This window comes from Pimephales promelas, chromosome 14 (genome assembly GCF_988280905.1).
Source record: "Pimephales promelas chromosome 14, fPimPro1.hap1.1, whole genome shotgun sequence".
NCBI lineage: Eukaryota > Metazoa > Chordata > Actinopteri > Cypriniformes > Leuciscidae > Pimephales > Pimephales promelas.
Genome location: NC_142782.1, coordinates 1621264 through 1645800, shown reverse-complemented (window position 1 = coordinate 1645800; position 24537 = coordinate 1621264). Strand labels below are relative to the sequence as shown.

Below are 24537 nucleotides of genomic sequence, written 5' to 3'. Positions count from 1 at the left end.
TTTCGGTAAATTCGCCGTTTTGAAACCAAAATAGGTGACCTACGTTAATCGTGTATACTTTATGAAGCCATACTGTAGTATAATGTGAGATAGAAATGTATATTAAGTCATTAAATTCAAGTTAACCTAAGCTTTTCCCTCCACTGCGGCTGTCAGTCATTCTCTATTCGCGTCGCGTTACAACAGTTAACATGATGATCTCTTTCCAAGATGATTCAATGTTATTATTATAATTGATCCGTAGATAAAGGTCTATGATGGTTTTTCTATCTTGCTAGACTTTTATTGCTGTAACTTAATCACTTTCTACTGAGTGTCTGTTAGATCACAACACTATAGTAGAGTCGGCGCAGTTATAATTGTTCTTCACGTGCACAGTAGCCTAACTGAAATTTAAAACTGTTAAAAGAAAAGGCTTAATAAACTATTGCATAAATACTGTATAATACACAGTCAATATGTCTTTCTCTTTCCTTGGTGCTTTTAACTTTAATGCGGCGGACACTGAAGAGCTGCGCGCCGCCCTGTGACTCCGTGTTGCTTCAAGCGCATCATTCAACGCTCGCGATATAAGCACTTTGTGCAGCTCTTTCATGATCATGTCATAATACTTCTGCACAATGAAAGCTTATTAATAGCCTTTCTTGTTCTGTCCTATCTATTATATTTTGCTTCCTCACTAAACAGCTGTGCTTTACATTTAAAACAGTTGTGCATCTGATTTTTACGATGTTTTTCATAAATGTATAACAACAATACAAAGAGCAATGTGTACGTTTTACCAGAGTTAGTGCTACACTTATTGTCTCTTATTTGTTCCCCACTAAGGAATATTTTTTTCACTAAATGTTCAGATTTTATAAAATTATTGTGCACTTGTGATATTTCTAGGCTAAGTTTTGCTGAGTTATCCACTAATCTAGTTTACAATAGCATTTTTTTCATAGGTTATGGTCATATATATTTTTTATTTGTTGTTTTTCTTTAAAATGAAGTTGTCTGTATTAAGTAGATTGTTTAGCACACAAAAGAGTGTGGTTTTTAGGGTTTTATTTTGTTATAATAAACAAAAAAATGGAATATAATTTTTTTATCCGATTAATCGATTAATCGAAAAAATAATCGTCCGATTAATCGATTATCAAAATAATCGTTAGTTGCAGCCCTAATTCATATATAAAATATTTATATTTATATAATATAGATTATGTATTTATAAATATATGCAGAATTTAAGCGCAAATAATTCTTAAATATAAACATGCATGCATAGGTATTAGGGGTGCACGATTCAGAAAATGTCACGATTCGATTCGATACCGATTTTTTGTCTCGAGATTCGATTCAAAATCGATTTTCGATTCAAAAACGATTCTCGATTCAAAAAACGATTCGCAGGTCTACATAAATGTAGTTTACTTTTTCCTATGTGATTGATTGCAGTAGACATAATTTAAAAGAAAAGTTTGATATTACTTTATATGTCCACATACAAAAATAAAAACTTTTGCAACTAAAAAGTGCGAAGTGCCAAGCTTTGGCCAGCTTTTAAATACATTTAATTCAAGTTTAAAATAAAACTGGTAACACTTTACAATAAGGTTCATTATTTAACATTAGTTAATGTATTTACTAACATGCACTAACCATGAGCAATACATTTGTTACTGCATTTGTTCATCTTTGTTAATGTTAGTTCATGAAAATACAGCTGTTCATTGTTTGTTCATGTTAGTTCAGGGTGCATTAACTAATGTTAACAAGATTTTAATCAAGTATTAGTAAATGATGAAAATAACATTAACAAAGATTAACAAATGCTGTATATGTGCTATTCATTATTAGTTCATATTAACTAATGTAGTTAACTAATGTTAACTAACGAACCTTATTGTAAAGTGTTACCATAAAACTTAAATAAAAAGCTTTTACATTTAGCTTTAAAGTGCTATAGTCAGATCAAACAAACAATTATGCTAAATGTGGTTTAAGGAGTAGGCCTACTTCAGCTACCAGGTTGACTGTTGAAATGTGAACTCGACTGGGCACATTGAACTTTCTAAAAATATATACTAATTTCATAGAACCCTTGCGAAAATATTTTAAATAGATTTAAAAAAAGCCACCGCTACTGGTAACATCTATGGTTAGATTGATTTGTTTACATCCAGTGAAGTCGTTCATAGGCGCGTAATTTGCGGGTATCTCCAGTTAACTAGCAGAGCATTCATTTAGTTCGCTATTAAATAAGAGACCTGTTGTTTTTGAAATCAAGCTGAGCGCTCGTGTCCGCTGCAATCAGTGTCATGGATACAGTGTTCTCTGTGGCTCACGCAGTCTTCTCTCGGACGCGCGCTTCAATCTATCGCCGTTGTGGAGACTCCGGTGAAATCACAAAATAAAATGCACACAAACGTGATGAACATATTCGGTTTTGATGAGAGAGAGAAAAAACTATACGAGTGCGGTTTAGAACCCGTCACCTCTGACACGCTTGGCAAAAGATCTACAGAACTCAAACAGATCTGCGGATCGATGAATTTATTTACGGGTTGAGCAGAGTGGCTGCACAGTTTGACCAGCGGGCGGCAAGAACTTGCAATGACTATTTATCAGACCGGCCCTCGCAGCCTCGAAACCATAGAAACACTACCGGACCACCGGTAAAAGTCCCGACTTACCCGATTGCCACTCCGCCCCTGCACGCCATTAAAAAATATAGCCTATGAATCGATTTTTGGAATTCTATGAATCGATTCTGAATCGGTAAAGATTGAATCGCGATTCAAATGTGAATCGATTTTTTTGCACACCCCTAATAGGTATTTATATATACAAAATAATTATATACAGCACACACAAATATATTATGTAAACACAGACTTTTATTTTGGATGCGATTAATCGCAATTAACTTTTGCACAGCCCTAATATATATATATATATATATATATATATACATACATACATATATATGTGTGTGTGTGTGTATGTATGTATATATATATATGTATATATATATATATATATATATATATAAATATATATATGTGTGTGTGTGTGTGTATATGTGTGTATGTCATAAAATCAGCAAATATCACTATATATATATATATATATATATATATATATATATACTTCTACCTCTATACACAATACTTCTATATTTTTCCCCCACATCAATTTGAATGTTTTACCCCTCCACCCCCAGTCCATCTATCGTGAGATCTCTGTAAAAAACAATGCTCTGTGAATGAATGGTATTTCTCTGCCAGTGGAAGTCTGCACTGTAAGCGCCCCGCACACATTATAAACGCTTGGAGAGGAGGCAGCGCTGCTGATAATTGGAGCACATATCTATTTTTGTGGCGTTGCGTCACGGCGCGCTACAGTCTCCGCTCGCTCCTGCCGCGCACAGCTCTCTTCACTATAACAGCAGTCATCTGATGTGTGGCAGCACAGTGTTCACTAGCACAGGACTTTACACAAAATTTGGAAATCTAGGAGCACCTTCTGATCATTGAAAGACATTAACTTTCCCATTACAGGGTGAAATTTCTTCCTTAAATTGATTTCCAGGACCATCCTTTACCTTTATAAGGGCAGTCTTTTTCTAACCAATGTATGTCAGATTTCAAAAACTAAAACGATAATCAATTAGAAAAAGACTAATCTTTCTGTTATCATTCAAATGAAATGGGATCAGCAAAACTCATCTTTGCACTGCAGAGGCATTCTGTATTTTTAGCTCAGAGGTGGCATTTACACTGCAATTACAATTGCATACAAATGTTATGAAATTAAGGTATAGAATTTTCATTAAGGAAAATGTAATATATGAAACTAAAACCGCCGGTATGTGGCAGCAAAGTCAAATCCATAGATTCAATCGGTTCAGAAATGCAGATTTATTCAGTAACAAAACACAACGTTGCTCAGATGTGCAACACTGCTTTGTTCGGGACTAATTTTATTGCTGATTTAGAGCACAAACTCTAAAATGTATGTCACCTAATATTAACTTCTTGTTTATTGAACTGTTGAATATAAGCTTCATCACATTTGCAATCATGCTGATATTTGGCACGGCAGTCTTGCCTGAGTGATATTGCATTTATTATTGCTGAGTGATATTTTCTTGGCAGATAACGATTTTTCAGAGTTTGACCTGACAATACCGATTTTAGCCGATTCCGATTTCATTTTTTCTAACCACTTTACAGCACACACAAATATTTATTTTCTCTCTTTTCTTAAGTAGAACATTTTACATAGAAGATTTTTGAACAGTAATCGCTATAAAATAGGACTAAGCTATATAAATTACTACTGATTTGTGAAATTCACACACATCTAAAGTGCAGTGTTATGGAAGAACCATTTCCTTCTTTTCACATCCAATACCCAAATAAAAAACATGTTTACAATATATGACGTATAATTCAGTTCTTGTTAAAACACACCAGACATGCAAATTATGTGCATTTTGGGCACTTTTGTGAAATCATATTTATTTTGTCCATCAAAAGTGTGCTTTCACTTTCATTGAGTGAGCAGCGCAGCAAAAATAGACTCTGCTCCTGCTCTTGCTCCTGGTGTGAATGGAAATAATACGCGCTGCTCACGTTTGCGGTGTAAAACGCCCGTAATTCACGAGGTTTTCTAAATGTGCGTTCCGTGTGCACGTGTGATGCTGGTCTTGCGCGATGTTACTCATGCGACGCCCGAGTGCATTTGACCGGCATAAAATCGGCATGACCGGCCGGTCGCAGATCATGGCCGATCACGTGAAAATCAGCCAATTCCGGTCACCAGCCCATCAATCGGTGCATCTCTAGTGGTATTATCTTTATACCTAGAATTTCACTTGCATTTTTATTCATTTAATGCCCCTAAGCCTCTTGGGTCCAACCCTGCTTCTGATAATTCAAATGTAATATTTTCAATTGACGGGCTCATGTGAACCGGTTTCACCTCATAAACATAAACAAACAAAAAGACAATGTTCAGTGTCTGAAATGTAATCAGTCACTCACCAGCTCTTTTGACTGAAGGCATGAAAACTAGCCACATGCACTTTAAGAGTTGTAGTTTTTATTCAGATTGTATAGTACAACTACTCATTAGCTGTGATTTGGTGTAGTGTGTGTATATATATATATATATATATATATATATATATATATATATATATATATTTTGCCTTTAAAATATAAACCTAAAAAATATATATATCTATATGTGTGTGTGTGTATATATATATATATATATATATATCTATATATATATATATATATCATTTAATCGCATCTAAACCTTATGATGCTTTACAATGGTTTCTGCATCTCGTGGGGCTTAACTACATCACAGAACAGTACGCACAATATCGGGCGTCATGACTTTTGGTGTGACGGCCCGCTACCATGTATCGGACATGCATATGTGTGTTTATATATACACAATAATTATACACTACACACACACATTATGTAAACACAATTTTTTATTTTTTTTGGATGCGATTAATTGTTGCCCAGCGTTCATATTTTTATATTCATATGTAGTAATTTTAATTTGCAAAGCAACTGAAATGGTGGCATTGGTCGAGCCCTGCCTGGTTAATTTGTGAAGCCTATAAGCATTAATTGATGTAGTTCATGTTCAGATTAGAGGTTTCATGTGACCTCAAGCAGGGAGGAAATTAACATTTCTATTCAGAAGCGTCACAGTAGGAACAGACAGGAGTGCGTTCGACTTTCTTCAGGAAACGGGTTCAGTTCTGATGAGATCTGTCTAAAGCTGCTCGCTTTGCTTCAGCAGGAACTGTCGGAGATCATGACGAACTGATTTCATCTGCTGCGGCGAGTCGTGTGTTCAGAAAGGAAGGAGTTAAAGGCCTGCAGCTCGTGCTGGTCTGGAGGGAGGGGGTCCTTCATTATTAAACCCCACAGAAACAGGGCAGCGTGTGTAATATACGCAGAGCAATGCCCTGCTCACCTCCTGTACCGCACAGATTTAGCTGCTCGTCTTTGTGGACACCGTAACGTCATTCCCAGGATGACTCTGCTCTGTCATGTTAAAGGAGAGCTTCTTTCTTTGCCTAAACTGCTAGGCATTATACTTCTTTGAAACATTGGGTGTTGTGAAAAATAAATTTGACTTTACTTTTTTTTTTTTTTTTTTTTCAGTCAAAAATTGACACACTTTCTGGTAAAAATAACATTAGATGAAGTATGTTTGCAATTGCACATGTAAATAAAGTCTCTGGCTGAGCAAATATTTGCTTTTCTTTTCTCTTGAAACATGTGCTTTGGTTCGCAGTTACATCCTTTATTTATGGAGTTGGTTAGTTTGTGCAAGCGTGGTTCATAGCTAAAACATAACGAGATGCATTAACCCTTGTGCTGCATTAGATTTTTAACACCGTTGAGTGCATTAAGGACCAAAAATGGCCACATATTAAACATTGCCTAAAATATTATATATTATTATTATTTTCCACTTTTACCAAGTTAAATCTTTTAACCAGCATCAGTCCTCATCATAACTACCAAAAATGTATTCAATTTCAGGATTTTAACCCTTTAATTACCAGTTTTGTTTGCGAAACCATCGATTTGTATAAGAGGAAAAAACACAAAAATTCAATTATTTTCAATAAACTAAATGCAAAGAGAAAACTTTAGATTTGGATTATCACAGTCCCACTTTGCAAAAAATCCCACTTAGCACGTTAGAGACCAAAAATGGCCACCTATTAAACATTGCCTATTGCCTAAAATAAGGTGCATTTCCACCCATAGGGAATAAATATGTAGTGACGTCATCACTATATAATGCAAATATAATGCTTTTGCTTCAAAATGAAAGGATGTTTGTGCAAAAATCATGTTTCATGTATTACTGACAGCCTCAGATTTAAACAACGTTTTAATGGGTTTCAATGGGCCATTTTTGGTCTTTATGGTGCTGAGTGTTACTATTTGATCTACACAGTGTGTGTTATACATATTTTGCAAAATGGGATCACATTTTTTACATGTATCCAAAAAGTCACAATTTTGCCAAATTTCATACCATTTGCATTAAAACAGCCAAAATGGTCAAAGAAATTAAACTGCAAAAGACCAAAAATGTCCCTAATGCAGCATAAGGGTTAATGCAACCAAATATGTCTAAGCAAGATGTATGCATATGTAAATTTATCTGTCTTAATAACATCAAAAAGTGTAAAAAGAAAAGTTACTGTGATTTATATTTGTTCTGCATTCTGATAAATGTCCAGTGTGGTTCAAATGAGCAGCGCCACGTTTTTCCTGCTTTTGGAGTGTTTTCCAGTGAATGTTTCTCGTAGGGAGAAATTCGTGTTAATTGGGACACTTTTTGCCATTGGGATCAATTGGGGGAATGGTGTCCCAATAAACCTGAATTTACCCTACATACAGAAATGGCAACACATAATTGATGAGAGTTTGTGCATCCTCTAACAGAATGTAGTTGTAATCTCATACATTACTGTTTAAAAGTTTTGGAAATAATTAGTAAGAAATCTATTCTTTTATTCACCCAGGATGCATTAAATTGATCAAAACTGACAGTAAAGACATTTTATAATGTTACAAAAGCTTTCTATGTCAGATAGATGCTGTTCTTTTGAAATCTATTCATCAAATAATCCTTGAGAATTTTAACATTGAGATTCATAAATGTTTCTTGAGCATCAGATCCTCATATTAGAGTGATTTCTGAAGGATCATGTGACATGAAGACTGGAGTAATGATGCTGAACATTCAGCTTTGATCACAGGAATAAATTAGTTTAGAATACATTGAAAATGTCTGTTTTAAATTGTAAAATATTTCACAATATTACCGTTTTTACTGCATTTTGGTCAAATAAATACAGCTTTGGTGAGCAGAAGAGACTTCTTTCAAAAAACATTTAAATAAGTCTTATGGATCTAAAACTTTTGAAAAGTGTGTGTGCATATACACTCACCTAAAGTATTATTAGGAACACCATACTAATACTGTGTTTGACCCGCTTTCGCCTTCAGAACTGCCTTAATTCTCCGTGGCATTGATCCAACAAGGTGCTGAAAGCATTCTTTAGAGATGTCGGCCCATATTGATAGGATAGCATCTTGCAGTTGATGGAGATTTGAGGGATGAAGCTCCCGTTCCACCACATCCCAAAGATGCTCTATTGGGGTGAGATCTGGTGACTGTGGCGGCCATTTTAGTACAGTCAACTCATTGACATGTTCAAGAAACCAATTTGAAATGATTCCAGCTTTGTGACATGGTCATTATCCTGCTGGAAGTAGCCATCAGAGGATGGGGACATGGTGGCCATAAAGGGATGGACATGGTCAGAAACAATGCTCAGGTAGGCCGTGGCATTTAAACGATGCCCAATTGGCACTAAGGGGGTAAAGTGTGCCAAGAAAACCATTACACCACCACCACCAGCCTGCACAGTGGGAACAAGGCATGATGGATCCATGTTCTCATTCTGTTTACGCCAAATTCTGACTCTACCATCTGAAATCGAGACTCATCAGACCAGGTGACATTTCTCCAGTCTTCAGCTGTCCAGTTTTGGTGAGCTCTTGCAGATTGTCGCCTCTTTTTCCTATTTGTAGTGGAGATGAGTGGTACCCGGTGGGGTCTTCTGCTGTTGTAGCCCATCCGCCTCAAGGTTGTGTGTGTTGTGTCTTCTTCACAAATGCTTTGCTGCATACCTCGGTTGTAACGAGTGGTTATTTCAGTCAAAGTCGCTCTTCTATCAGCTTGAATCAGTCGGCCCATTCTCCTCTGACCTCCCGCATCAACAAGGCATTTTGGCCCACAGGACTGACCCATACTGGATGTTTTTCACTCCATTCTTCGTAAACCCTAGAAATGGTTGTGTGTGAAAATGCCAGTAACTGAGCAGATTGTGAAATACTCAGACACCAACAACAATGCCACGCTCAAAACTACTTAAATCCCCTTTCTTTCCCATTCCGACGTTCAGGAGATTGTCTTGACCAGGACCACACCCCTAAATGCATTGAAGCAACTGCCATGTGATTGGTTGATTAGATAATTGCATTAATGAGAAAGTGAACAGCCTAATAATCCTTTAGGTGAGTGTACTTGCTATTATTATTTTTTTTATGATTGAATGTTCCCCCAGCGCTTCCCAATCAGGTGCTGGCGTCTCTATCTGATATTCATGTAGATTGATAACCTGTCAAAAAAAATTTTTTTTTTTGGTTCATTCCCTGCTGTTCTCACTTAATTCTCTATAACATTTGAGCATAATTTCCAAATCTCTGATTCACAAACTGCTCTAACTTCTTTTTGACTTCAGAACCATCATACAATACTACATTTTCTTAAATAAACGATTCAATAACAAATAGATTATTAACAGTCATTTGTCGCCACTTAGTGGTGCAACAATGTAATCGATAAATGCTTGATTTTAAGCACAGAGTTTCTATCAAAAGCTGATTTTGACACTACGTAGACATCAGTGGTCATATTTGAACTTTAAACTTTTATCCAAGTACTTCAATGATCGTTTTAACTATTGCATCACAGAAAATAATGATACTATGAGGTTGAAAAGACTGCGGTTTCATGACGACTGTCTCCGGGTCAGTGCCAACACAGCTTTGAATGTTGCGATATGATTTTGTCAGTTTAATAGACAGGCGAATTAAAAAATCGTGTGGGTGTTTAAATCGAGATCAGTCTTTTAAAGATGAATCAGATCTCTCCGCGTACGAGTAGCGCGAGGGCTTTCAGTGCGTTCAGTCTCGCGTCTCTTTCATGCGCACACTTGGGATATTACATCACTCAAAACTCATAGATAACGACACATTGCATCCTTTGTTGGAACGAAAGTGGCGAACGTCTGTCTACAAGCAAGGACAAAAATAAAGCTATTGAATTAATATCGATTCTGGAATAAAAAAAATCGCAATAGCTAAGTGTTTTCTCCCAGCCCGACTGGTTATGTCATATTTAATTGTGTGTGTGTGTAGAATATTATACTGCACACAGACTGTTCGTCGTGTCGAGCAGTGTTGAGGTGAAGCTAAAGCTGTATCCAGGTTGTGTATGCGGCCGCTGACCCCGTATTAGCAATATTATCGTGACACTTTATCAGCTGGATTATGTGAGGCTTAAACCGCATCTGTGTCTAAACGCGGAGCCGGCCAATCAGCCGCTAGCGCTCAGGTGAAGGTGTTCATCCAGTGTAGATCCCTACAGAAGGTCTTTGGTCGTTGGAGACGCAGGAGCTGTGTCTGGGAATACAGAGTCCAGGTAAGGCTTTACTTTCCTCTAGAAATAAGACGGCACACCTGAGGGAATGACCATGCGAGGGAATCGTGCGCTAAATCGTGTGCTTTTGTGGGACCTCGGGTGGCTTTTTGTGCTTTTAGATGGACGTTTTGCAGTGACTAGATGTAGTTGTGCTGAATAAGGCAAGATGTTTCTGCTGTAGTCCTTCTGTAGGAGTGTGTCCTCACTAGTGTTGGTCAAGAGGTTTGTGCTCTTGTTCACTTTGATGTGAGTGAAAGTGTCTGCAGTGGATTTGGGTCAGCAGGAGAGTTCATCAGCAGATTTGGTGTTAACCGGATTTGTGCGGACGCGCTGAATCAACTGTGTCCCTGGATTACAGGAGTGACATTGAGAACGGGACGAGGTCTGTGTCTATGTCCACTCGCACTTTACTCTGGTCTCTCTGACCAACGAACCACCTCTTGACCCACATAATTCAAAGTTTTTGCCTTTTGGATTGATTTCTCTCAGTGAAATACTGAAAGTACGGAACTTATTTTGCCAGGTATGGGTATATTTTTTATTAATATAGTATATTTTTATGGCTTTTAATTAGCTGAATGGTATAGGGCTAAGCGTCATACCTATTAAATAATAATAATAATAATAATAATAATAATTTTATATCTGTGAATTTATGTCTGTCTTACAAATTAGGTTCGATAGGTTTAATACAAGAAAACTGAAAATCTAATCAAGGCAGTTTTATCTATCTATCTATCTATCTATCTATCTATCTATCTATCTATCTATCTATCTATCTATCTATCTATCTATCTATCTATCTATCTATCTATCTATCTATCTATCTATATTAGGAATAAAGAGCAATATTTACCTACATTTAATTTTAGAGTACTAAATTACCGTATCTGCTGTGTTTGATTGCATTGTTTGACGTTTTATTGAGACTCTAGTAAAACATCTGTCTTTACACTCATACCCACGAGGCAAGAAGAGCTCATTAAACTACTTACACTTTCCGTCATGATTTTCATGTGTTAACATGACCTTAAGACAACCGTTTACTCCGGGGTTTCTCCGCCGTTGAAGCCATAAAGAGGAAGCTGTTAAACACTTTTTTATGTTATTTTTTTTTAAAGCAGTCGTTCATACCAACACAAATGTTCAGAATGAACATTCAGTCCGGTTTTTGCGTTCAATTTGTCTGTTCGGCCGAAATACCGCGGTGCACAACTTTCAGTTTCTGACACCCGCTTGTCACGCACAGAAAAAAAGTTCGTCCTTTTTAATGGAAATTGTCATGAGTTTGTACTACAGCCATTCAGATTGTTGTATTCGCTATGGTGTTTACCAAACAACATTAAATGCAAGAGAACTGAGACGGCATCTGAGCATGTGACCCGACGCACGAATCTCATTGGTTGGCTGGTTAAAAGGTTAGATCACCTGTTCGGGAAAAAAAAAAATCCATTGCATTGTCAGCATGCAATAGTCATCACAGTATGTACTCCCTGGTTTTGTAGGAAAGTGTATCCGATCACAGGGTCTTAATTAAACGGCAGCGTATCACATTCACTATATAGTAATGCAATTATCTGTGCTTGGGTGGTGAAGTGTTTGTGTAGTTGTGTGATTGTGTTGGAGACACGCAGTAATGGTGATCTTTAGCACCGGCTCGCTGCACAACACTGTTGCTAAGCAACGGCTTCACGGGTTGGCAAGGACACAGGCGGAGAAAGAGACGTGCTCGCATCCCTTCATTAGTGTTGGAAATGTCTTTTCTCACCGTGTCCAGTGGTAACGGGGCTCTAACTATAGCGCTGATGTCAGCTGTGCTTGTGCATGTTGTGGGTTGAACGGCTGGTGTATAATGAGGCTCGGTGTCTCCGTCGCTGCGATCAGACGGGTTTGATGTGCGCCGTTCATGTCGGGTGCGTTGTGTTCCCAAACAGCTGGACCAACACGTTTTGATCATGCAAAAACAGACCTTTTATATTGAAATTAGCGTCAACTAAGATTATTACACGGCTCTTTGGAATGCTTGATTCTGATTGGTCAATAGTGCCATCCAGCGGTGAGTTATTCCCAGATAACAGCCGCTGAACACAAACACAGGCTCATCCGGGTCACTGAAGACATCAGCGCTATACGCTCACTAGGAAGGCTTTTTCTTCGTGGAATAAAATAATAAAACTCAGTCAAATCAATATTTTGTGTACAGTCATTTCATTTTGCCATCCAGTATCGTGCACTCGCTCTCTCTTGTTTCATACAAATGCAGTTGCTGACATTTTGTGACTGCTGTTTTGTACACTTTTAGATTATAAGATATAAAAAGGTCAGATTTTAAAAGTTTAATCTGTAATCAATATCTCTAATTTCCTGTAATAAGTGTTATGACTGTATACCGAATCACTTAAAAGTTAGTCTAGTTTGAACTTAATCCTGAATCTGCCCTCTCTGTGGCAGCTTTGCGTTAAAGAATAAAATATTAAAATATATTCAATATTTCAACTCCGATCAATATTTTGCATCTAATTATTTACTTTTGTGGAAGTAGCCATGTAATAAGCGGTATAATATACATCCAGCTGGTTATCTCAGAATAAACCTGTGTGTGTGAGATCTCAGAATAACCCCCTTTGTGTGTGTGTGTGTGTGTGTGTGTGTGTGTGTGTGTGATCTCAGAATAACCCCCTTCAGGCTGATGCAAGACCTGATCCTGATCACCCTGTCGGGGTTTATTGAGATGACTGGTTGGATGTACTTTATCACTTAATAAATGCTTTAGAAGTATTTGTCATTGTTAGTTCATGTTAACTATCAAACCCTAAATTTGTTTTGATGGCAGTTCATCAACTTCAGGAGGTTGCATCTTTAAATTCGTCTGCTTTTAACACTGCCACGCAATGTACATTCATGAAAATCTATTGTTCAGTAATATGCAATCAATAGAGTAATGGTGTTTGTGTGTTTTTCAGATCAGTGCGAGCGGCAGTAAGCGGACGGAGTGAAGCCCATCGTCTAGCAGAAGAAAATGAGCGAACTCGACCAGTTGCGTCAGGAGGCTGAACAGCTGAAAAACCAGATCAGAGTCAGTCACACACACACGCACGCTCAACACTTTACCATATCGCATGCTGCCACACACATTGCAACATGATAATAGGCTACGTATACATTTGAAAACGCTCTGTCCACGCTAGGGCTGTCAAACTGGCTGAAAAGTAAGTTTGAATTTCTTAAATATGAGCAAAATTCAAATTGCATTCAAACTCTAGGCAATACTTAATATTAGAGGAAAAAAGTACTCTATTCTCTCTTATGCCCACAAGAGGGTGCAGAGAGCACAATAAGCAAATATAAATCAAATTTAGCATCATCTTTTATTGAAATTAAATTAAAAATGCATTAACTTTTGAAACAATTGTTCTTAAATCAAATATAATTTCCTTAATGTGCATGCAAGGAAAATTGTTACAATAGTGCATAAAACTGTGTTAAAATCTGAAAACACGCTTCAACACACAGTGTAACTGGCCTTCAGAAACACTCCTTCCACTCACTACATCTACATAAAGTTTGTCAAAAACACCAGACGCTCAGCTTGATGCGCAGCGAGTGTTTCCAGCTGATGAAAACACACACACAGCTCTGACCGATGTGCAGGGTTTGGTAAAGTGTGTTGTTTTTGACACTAACTGAGAGTGTTGTCGTCAACAGGAAGCTTTTTTTCGCCATTTAAAAAAAAAAAATGCGACGTAGCCGCACCGCACTGCACTGGACAAGCTAACAAAAATTTTGAATACATGTTTTTTGCATGGCTTTTTACTCAATTGATGAATTTTCAAAATTCTAATCTTTATTTGACAGCCCTAGTCCACAAGCGTTTTAAAGGTTTTTCCAAAAGTGAGCACTGAAATTTTGGAAAATGCTAAAAATGCATGAAACATAATAAAAGCTCACTGAGATGATACCAGATATAATTAGCAAAATATCCCATCCCTCACCCGTGTTTTTTGACACAGGACAGTTTTCTGTCATCTCTGCAGAAGATTGTACAAAGTAACATTTATCTTTAGCAACGCACATTACACACATTTGTTTGTTTTTACTCAAGCACTGACATGCACTGTCATAACCAGTTTTTCCTCCTGTTTTTATCTTAATGGGCTGCCGCGGGCAACGAGACCTTTTACCAGTCACTCGGGACAATTTCAGTCATGTGACACTGCATAGGCTTATTGGAACAAAACCCACGCATACTTTAGGCTTTGTGCTTTCTGGATGGATCTTTACTTCTGCCTCTGTTTTGAAGTGTTTGTGAATGTGGCTTTATCTGTGTTTTTCTTCTCTAGGATGCACGGAAAGCATGTGCGGATGCCACCCTCTCTCAGGTAGGGCTCTTTAAACATCAAACCACCATCACAAATAAGTCGTCTCAATTCATGTTGTGTTCAGATGAAGTTCTTATGGGTGTTTTTTGAGCTAGGTTTTGTTCTCATGTGTTTCTGGCAGATCACAGCCAATATCGAGCCTGTGGGGCGGATTCAGATGCGCACTAGACGGACGCTGAGGGGACACTTGGCAAAGATCTACGCCATGCACTGGGGCACTGACTCAAGGTGATGCCATGAGCTAGTACAGCTGTGACGGTTCATGTACAGAGGTCTGATCTCCACGTCCAGTATGATTTTCGTGTCCTAAAACACATGTTGACAATGACTGAAGCAATGAAAAGCCAAATTCGCCAAATTCAACAGCTTTGCCTTTATCAGTGACACGTGAGATGTTAGCGTTAAGAGTGTTTTAATGTTTTAGTTTAGTCAGTCCCTCCAGAAAAACGTGATTATGCGATCGCTGAATTCAATGCAAAATCAGCCGAAGTCTGCATATTTATGCGGGGGCTGAATTTTTTCAAATACGCCGCACTTTCGCCAAAGAAATTGCCGATTTCCGTGCAAAATATGCGGGGTTTGCATGATTTCATAATCCTCGCATTTTCGTTGCAAAAAAGTCACAAATATCTAAGCAGAAAGTTGAAAAATGTTGCGTTTGCTTCACACAAGAGCAGCCATTTCCCCCTGTTTCCATGGGAACGTTATGAAGTGACGCAATTACGCGACGGGATAGCTCACAGCTGAAGTTATTGCAGAGGCCAGACAGACTCACCGTGGCAATTGACATCTCACAAATCGAACTCGTATAACTGTCTGTCACATGTTCTACCGTCACATCGTTACTTAATAAATAACATAAGATAAAAGAAGTAGCATCAAACAGAATTTACCCGCACACATGGGGTGTTCGAGGCGCACACAATTCAACAGGGAGCACGCAACTCTTAAAGGGGCCACACCTTATTTACACTCGTTACAGTCTGAAATAAAACAAGATGAGAAATTAATTATTCCCAGCACTTTCTGTGATGTAGTATGCTTGCTTATTAAAGGAAGTAATAAGAAATGACTCTTTACATTAAAGGTGCCATATGGAATAATTGAGGTAAAAATATCTGAAAAATGAGCTACACGCATCAAAAGAATGAGAAGAAATAAGTGCAATGATGTCATTAAAAAACTGACAAGTTATAGGGCTGCCGAGATATTAACCTGAATTAGCATGCTGAATTACTAGCCCCGGCCCGGCAGGTGTCGTAATACCAGTTTCGGCCATGGGAGGAGGTATGCAACGTTACCACCAGCCAAACTGCAATAGACGAGTAACTCGTGCGGCTTGTGTGTGTACTTGAACCTGATGTCAGTCGTGTGGAAATACAGCCCGCTACTACATTTCAGTTCAGGGAAGAGTTCAAAAAATGATTGGTCGATATTATGCATGAGGAATACATTTTGGTAAGTTGTAGCATACTGTATCTTTCAACAGTGTTCATGTCCTTTTTCCATTAGCTAGTAGAGACGATCGGTTCGCGTGCGCTAGGGATCTGTGGTGTAACATGTACAAGTGCCAAAACGGTATTTATTCTTTGAATTGCGTAATAAAATTGACAGAATCTGAGAGCTTAACTAACCTGCTTGCTAAGTGTCAATTGCATGTGTCTCACGGTGAATTCACGGCGCTAGCTTGATCAACATCAGCGAATGCTGTCTGTCAAATTTAAACTAACAATAAAAGTGTAATAAGAAGAAAACATTACAACGATGGTGGGAGCACAACTCATTTTCTGGAGGTATACTGCCCCCATCTGTTATGGAATATGGAGTAGGATTTGATTTATTATGTCAGATGGCACCTTTAAGGTAGTAGCTTAGTAAGAACAGGGTGTTGGGGGAATCACTTTTTTTTCTCTTTTTCATCAAACCGCAGTTTTTGCAAGTTTTATTTGCATAAAATTGCATAAATATCCCGCACATTCCATCGCATTTTTTAAGAAATCGGGCCTCGTAATCAAGGATTTTTGCCTGCAACAATCACAAAAAAACTCACTTGTTGCGTTGGTCATTGCAGTCAAAACATTCCAGAAATAGAGAAGCTCGATTCGACCAAGCCGATCACACAGAACACATTTTCTGCACTGCTTTTCCATTGTTTTATATGTAAACAAAAGCTTGACGGACACATTTGACCGCTGCACTCGTCTCGCAACAGAGAGACGCATATTTACTTTAGTTTCAAGAAGTTCAACCAACAAGAATAGAATACAAACAATATAAAATAACAGTGAAACCGGATATGATGACTATTACACTTTCTTTTTAAGGCGGTCTGATTGTACACAAGCGTCTTTGTTTGGCATTAAGGAAATCCTCTGAGGATCCGTGTGTATTTCAGTGCCTGTGTTCTTCATAGAAATAGAAGCAGCAGCTCGTCTCCTCATCTGTGTCACTGCGTGTCATTTCACTTTGTGTGAAGCTGTAACTACCAAGAACATTTCTAATTACATAGATCTTCAGTTGCGTTGAATCCGGAGCGCTTCGCGTTCGCCATGTTCGCCACACACGAGGACGCTCCACAATAGCAGAGTTTAGTCTTCACGCTGTGGTCTGAGGTCATTTGACGCTCTCACATAATGCATGGCATTTATGTGTGCATGCACATATATCAACACAGCCTTCAGCCGTGACTATATTCACAATAATAACACAATCTCCCGAAACTTTGTTTTAAAATGTAACTCTCGTATCGTATGTCTACAGGTGAGTTTTCTGCTGGATTATTCTCAAGATCCTTTTAGAAGTGCGAGTGCTTTTCTTCTGATGTGATCATTATTGTATGAACATCATGTGAACGCTGTTTGACTAATCTTAAAATGGTTCACGTAGAACAGGACTTCCTCTATTATGCAGATCATGCCATACATCTGCAGTCGGCGTGTTTTATATCCATTTGATAATCATCAGACTGTTTTCTTATCACAGTTGAGATGATCATTGTGCTCGTTGTTCTCGCTCTCTTCATTTCCGCCCTCTCTGTGTTTTTTTTTTTGTTTTTTCAGGCTTCTTGTTAGTGCTTCCCAGGATGGAAAACTTATCATCTGGGACAGCTATACTACAAACAAGGTAAAAGTGAAAACCGATGCCATGTGTGACTGTGAACTGATGGTTTCATTTAATGACTCAACATGTTAAATTACTTCTTAGCCTGGATTCTCTCAACTGATTTCATGAGTGTACCAATTTCAGTTACGTAGCAAAAACTAAATACTATACAAAAACTATACAAACTATTAAAATATTTGGAAGATAGATAGATGATTGGTTGATTGATTGATTTACACGGTCCACCCCTTGTATAAACACAATGAAACTGAAACACTGGACAATATAGAGCAAAAGCACAGCTAATATTTAGGGTTGGGTATCGTTTGAATTTGAACGATTCTGATTCCGATTCCTTGTTTCGATTCCGGTTCCTAACGATTCCGATTCTTTTAAGAGGCAGGGTCAAAAAAGTTTAGCTAACCTTGCTAACCAACGGTCTTTCTGAAGGAAATACTCCTTCTGTCACAAATGTTGCATTTTGCCGAGATTTCGTTATTTTTATAAAAGTGAAGCCACACTTTGGACCTCCGACGTAAGCTACTCATGTTCGTCTCGCGTGGTTATGCCAACACTTCCGGTAGATGCTTCTTCGTTCGTTGGTGTTCAGCGGTTTCTTTTTCCGCTCGCCGGACTGTGAATATCAAAACTAGGAATCGAAATTTTAACTTTTGAACGATTCCGGGAAAAACGAAAAGTTAGTCCCGGTTCCAATCGATACTCGATTCTCGATACCCAACCCTACTAATATTGCAATCCACAAAACAATGGGAGCCATATCAGAATTGAAAAGAGGAGAATTGTTGGTTCATCAAGTGCCACCAGTTTCCCTAATCCAGAGTCAAATAATACCTGGAGTTTCATTTATAACCGCTGCGTTTCACAAAACAGGCCCTGAAAGAGCCGCACGCCACTTCCCACGCATAAGTTGTGATTTCTTAAACAATCTTGACGGGAGAATGTGCGTCTGTAAGTGAACTCTCATCACGCATACGAACATCTGGAGACGTTTGGCGACACCGATGGAGATCTGAGGAACTGATGAAGGAAAACATCTGTAATATTCATCATAAATACAGTGCATGATCACAATAACAGTTTAAATCCTTCTTTTATTTATTTACACTGTTATACATCTGATACACATATTTAGATTAAATATCCCAGCCTCATTAATGGAGTTGAGCTCTTAAATTACATGATATCATTACCGAGAAGTTAATTATATTATAATAAATAGAAATATGTGAAGTGGATGTGATGCTTTTGAACACTTTTCCTGTGGCATGCCGTGTTTTAATGTTTTAACTACACAAATAATGATCAATAAAGGCCTATCTGTTTCCATTTACAAATATAAAGCAATTAAAAATACTATTTGGCCAGTGGAAAAGATTGAGAAAAACGTTCTCTGAAATGCGTTTTATACTATTCGATTAATTCGGCTACTAAATGATTTTTAGCAATGTAAAGTGACGCACATCCATATCTCATATTTTCCTAATGTCTGTACCGTTGAACATGGTCTCACGAGGATGAATATGCATATGCAAATGAGGATATACTTAGTAAAACGAGGCGTTGTAAGCTCATATATGGTCATTTCATGGAGACGCACAAACACACAATTATTATATAGGGATTACAAAGGGAATTTTGTGCAGGTTTTATAAATCTGAATATTTTTGCTGTATCGGCTGCAGAAGCAGGTCCTACACCTTACTAATAAAGGGTTGTGGTATTATAAGACTGTGTTTCAGTTTCATTGTCCAATCGCTGTACTTTTTTGTACACATTTTGGTCAATTCATGCACTCCAACGATTGGCTACAATGCTCACTGTAAATGGGAACCTCAGACACGTGTGCATCAGCAGCTACTTAATTGTGTCGGAGCTTTTTATTTTTATCCTTTCAGTATCTATTGACGACTCTAAATGGGGGCGTGACCTCAGTATTTGGCAGAAATGATTTGCATTACCTTCAAATATGTCACACTTGCAGCTTCTAAAGGAACCAGAATTGCTTCGTGGAAAGAGACCAAGATCTAAATTCCTTTCGTTCTTGTGATGATTGTGCAATGACACGAGTAGAGCCGGCAAACCTGTTGTTATATTCTCATAAATCATCTGTCAACTACTGTTGAAGCGGATTAAAGTTGTCCTGAAATGAGTACGGGTGTTGCAGGTTTTGATCCACTTCTCGTGGTTCTGAGTCTACAGTATTTTAACATTTGATTCAACGTGTGAAAGCTAAATCTCTTTGACGTGTAGGTGCACGCTATTCCCCTGCGCTCCTCGTGGGTGATGACTTGTGCTTACGCCCCGTCTGGGAACTACGTGGCCTGCGGAGGCTTGGACAACATCTGCTCCATCTACAACCTAAAAACCCGCGAGGGGAACGTGCGTGTCAGCCGTGAGTTGGCTGGACACACAGGTAAGCGTTCTCACACAATGGTGTCTAGGACTGGGCAAAAAAATCGATTTTTCGATTAATTGTTTTTTAAAATGTGTTCGATTCAAAATCGATTCTCAACGGCCACGAATCGATTTTTTACATGTAAAGGGCTCGCGGACGCGGTGCTGCATCTTCTCCCTGCACTAGGCAAGCGCCAAGCGCTGCAGCTGTCGATACACACACGCGTTTAGGAGTCGGGACATGACGGAATATTCACTTAACAATCGGGCCAGCATTGCATCGTAACATCGTAACTAACGTTTATCATTTTCACGTCTTTTTAAGTTTTACAAGCAATGTTAAACCATCCCGTGCTCGCGCACTCCCAGAGATGTCTTTCACTGCCTCACAAACAGCTCGCCAGAAACAAAAGTTTTATCCCTGGATTATATCACTTTAACAGTTAAAACACGCGACATTATGTCAAAACTCTGGTCTTGGTGAGTAACCTCCTAAAGACAGTCGGTAATGTCTTAAATTAGCATTAAACGCGTGTGACAGAAAGTTAATGAAACAGTAATGAATTTGCGCACTAGTTTTTAAAGTGAACGCAGCCATTTGTGTCAGTCATTAATTCTGTTGTCATAACAACAGAATATAGTATTAATTGTAAGCAATCAGAATTAATAGCCTTTGTATTTAATTCAGTCTGGACTAAAAAGACTATCCAGTGTTATTTTACATTGGATTACTTTAGTCAGTTTCTGTAGTATTTCTGACATACCCAAAAAAAACTACCCCAAAATGTCTCTTAATTTGTGTCTTTATTCTACTGTATTTATTTGTGCTACTTTTTTCAATTTAATTCAAAGATTGAAATCAAGCTTCCATGCATAAACTCTTAAAACAAAAATAAACAAAAAATTACATTACCATTTAGGTAAGATCAATGTAAAAAAAATGTCTAATTATTTATATATTTATTTATCTATATCTATCTTAAACATAAAATAACATGATACTGTTTGATCAAGCTGTGCAACTCTTTTTTTTGTATATTGCATCAAAATCCTGTTTATTCTTTGTATGCATTTAGTGTACCTAAAATAAAAAGAGTTTTATATACAGGTTTATGGCTCTTAATTTCCTTGTATTAATTAACCACTAGTAAACTTATGTCCACTGTTCTTTTTTATAAATATAGGATTTATATTACATCTTCATTATAGTAGAATCAAATCAGGAATCGAAATCGAAAATTGAATCGAGAATCGAAATCGAATCGAACTGAGAGCTTGTGAATCGAAATCGAATCGAAATTGAAATGTGAATCGATACCCAGCCCTAATGGTGTCTCCACTTGACCCTTGGTGTTTGTGTTCTGCTCTCATTCCTGATGTCGCACTGCTGTCTTTACTCAGGCTATCTGTCCTGCTGCCGTTTTCTGGATGATAACCAGATCGTGACCAGCTCAGGCGACACCACCTGGTGAGTTCGGGCACTGCTTTAGAACTAATCAGCACTGTAGTTTATCTGTGGAGGTGGCACTGTTCACATACTTGAATATATATGTTCGGCCAGTGCTTATATAGAGACTATAGGTTGAAACTGATGTTCTTGTAAATTCGTCTGTTCATTGAACGCATCTTATAGTAGCATTCAGTTATTTGCAACGGGCCATTTTACAAGACAAATAATCATAAATGGAAATAAATATTTGAAAACCGCAAGCGTGTTTCTGCCATGAGGGGAAAAAAAACGTGATTGCGACCTCTCACGATTCTGACTTTTGTTCCTTACAATTGCAAGTTTATAGTTTTTTTCCCTCCAATTCAGTTTAACTTGTCATTCTGACTTTGTTTTCTTACAATCACGAGTTAATAACACACAATTCAGATTTTTTTCGCGCTGCAATCGCAAAATTGTGCGACTTTTTTCCTAGCAATTCCTCGCGATTTAGATTATAACTTGCTTTTCTGACTTTGTTTCTCACGATCATAAGTTATTAACACAATTCTGACCGTTTTTTTCTTGCAGTTGCGAGTTTATCTTTCAATTTAGACTTTTTTTCCTCACAATTCAGTATTTATAACTCAATTCTGACTTTTCTTGCAATTTCAAGTTTATATATCTTTTTTTTCACTCGCAATCTCAATTCTGACTTTTCTGTCAATTCTGAGCCGCAATCAGTAATTTTCTCGCAATTCAGTTAATAGCATAATTCGGACTTTCAATTCAATTCTGATTTCCCTTGCAAATTCTGTAATCGGGAGTTTGACACAATTCTGTCTTTATTTCTCACAATTCTTAGTATACATCTTACAATTTGTAGTTTTTATCTAAAGTAAATGAGACATTTGCGAGTCGAGTCACTTTTATTTCCACAGCGCTTTATTCAATACAGATTCAAAGAAGCTTTACAGTGATAACAGGATAATAATGCATTTCGGCTGTTCAGCTTCGTTGTAAAGATGAAATCTTATAAATCTTATATTGAAAGGTGTGATTTAATTATTATTTCACAATGACCGGAACAGTGTAAGTTCATGCGTTGTTTTGTGTGTTGCTTGTTTCAGTGCTCTGTGGGACATCGAGACCGGGCAGCAGACGACCACGTTCGCTGGTCACACCGGTGATGTGATGTCACTGTCTCTGGCCCCAGACACCCGTCTGTTTGTGTCGGGGGCGTGTGACGCCTCTGCCAAGCTGTGGGACGTCAGAGAAGGCATGTGCAGACAAACCTTCACCGGCCACGAGTCCGACATCAACGCTATCTGTGTAAGCGGCACCCGCGTGCACTCGCTGAAATACACGCGCGTGTTCCACGTGAGGTTAGTAACCTGGTTTTCTCCTCTCAGTTTTTCCCCAACGGGAATGCGTTCGCCACGGGCTCGGACGACGCCACCTGCAGGCTGTTTGACCTGCGTGCCGATCAGGAGCTGATGGTTTATTCTCACGACAACATCATCTGTGGGATCACCTCCGTGGCCTTTTCCAAAAGCGGACGCCTGCTGCTCGCCGGCTACGACGATTTCAACTGCAACGTGTGGGACGCTCTCAAAGCCGACCGCGCAGGTCAGTGTGACAGATGGTCTGCATGGATAACAACTTTAGAAATACTGATGATGATGAAGCTAGTGAAGAAAGTCTCACCATTCGAAAGTCTTAATTCGCACTTACACAAATGTAGGCCTTAAAAAGCAGAGCAGAACGTCTTATTCATAAGTTAAACTTGCAGTATATAGCTGTACTGCTTCAGATTTTTGAGGAAACTGAACTGTATTCATCAAAAAATTGAAGCAGCACAACTGTTTTCCATATTGATAATAATCATACATTTTTCTTGAGCATCAAATTGAGCATTCAGTGATTTCTGAAGGATCATGTGACACTGAAGACTGGAGTAATGATGCTGAAAAATACAGCTTTATCACAGGAATAAATTACACTTTACTATATATTCACAGTTAAATTGTAATGATATTTAACAAAATTTACTGAATTTTTGATCAAATAAACGCAGCCTTGCTGAGCAGAAACATTTAAAAAAATATATACTTATAGTAATTATTTCAAACTTTTGACCACCCTTGTATATATCGCCCTGCATTAGTATACTGTATATTTAATATAAACTTTATATAAAGAGCGGAGCAATAATATATTTGCATTTCTTGGTGAGAACCATTTTAAGAATCGTTTAGCCGGTAGTGTATTTACGCATGACGTTGTTTTATAATCCAAACACCCTAATGACAGTTGCATCATTTATGTGAAATGAGTGCGAGGACGTGGGGAACCCCGTCAGGTGTGTGTGGCAGATTTCCCAATTCAAAGTCTGGTTCAGGTCTTGAAGAAATTGCTCAGAGTCGAGGTTTCAGGTCTCAGAAGAAGTAACTTTATTGAGCAGTTCAGTAAAGTGAGATGCCAGCTGGCCATCTGATCTTACAATGGTCTGTTAATTAATCAATTAGCGCTTGAATCGTTATCATTTCTCTCTTTAAAAACACCTGCATCATCATTTTATTGGGGCAACCTTCTTTGCGCATGCGTATCATTTCTTAAAAAAAAAAAATGGACATCTGTATTAGTGTCTTTTTACACTATGGGCTCCTTGTTTCAGTACGCTTATCCCAGTGGCACATTGTTACATTGTATACAATCTGTTTCTCTCCCAACACCTGCATCTGTGCTACAAGTGTTTTTTGGGTACTTTTCCACTCTCTCGTCCCTGTCCTCATGTGCCCTATGACCCTAGTTTTTTTCTGTTTGGCATTACATCACATGCACGCTTCTTTCACATGTACATAGGACAAGCAGAATTCTCCAACATAAGTGACG

General features: G+C 38.1%; 1 protein-coding gene across 2 annotated transcripts in view; it reads left to right on the top strand.

Moving 5' to 3' along the window:
* The window catches only part of gnb1a (guanine nucleotide binding protein (G protein), beta polypeptide 1a), a 49703-nt gene that overhangs the window by 21498 nt on the left and 3668 nt on the right, over positions 1-24537 (top strand). For both annotated transcript variants that reach the window (XM_039674648.2, XM_089119255.1), the window contains exons 2-9: positions 13284-13396; positions 14661-14699; positions 14821-14927; positions 17759-17822; positions 20073-20235; positions 21618-21684; positions 22773-22974; positions 23055-23271. In XM_039674648.2, the coding sequence (XP_039530582.1) occupies positions 13340-13396; positions 14661-14699; positions 14821-14927; positions 17759-17822; positions 20073-20235; positions 21618-21684; positions 22773-22974; positions 23055-23271 (916 nt within the window). In that variant the 5' untranslated portion in view covers positions 13284-13339. The remainder of the gene's footprint in view (positions 1-13283; positions 13397-14660; positions 14700-14820; positions 14928-17758; positions 17823-20072; positions 20236-21617; positions 21685-22772; positions 22975-23054; positions 23272-24537) is intronic.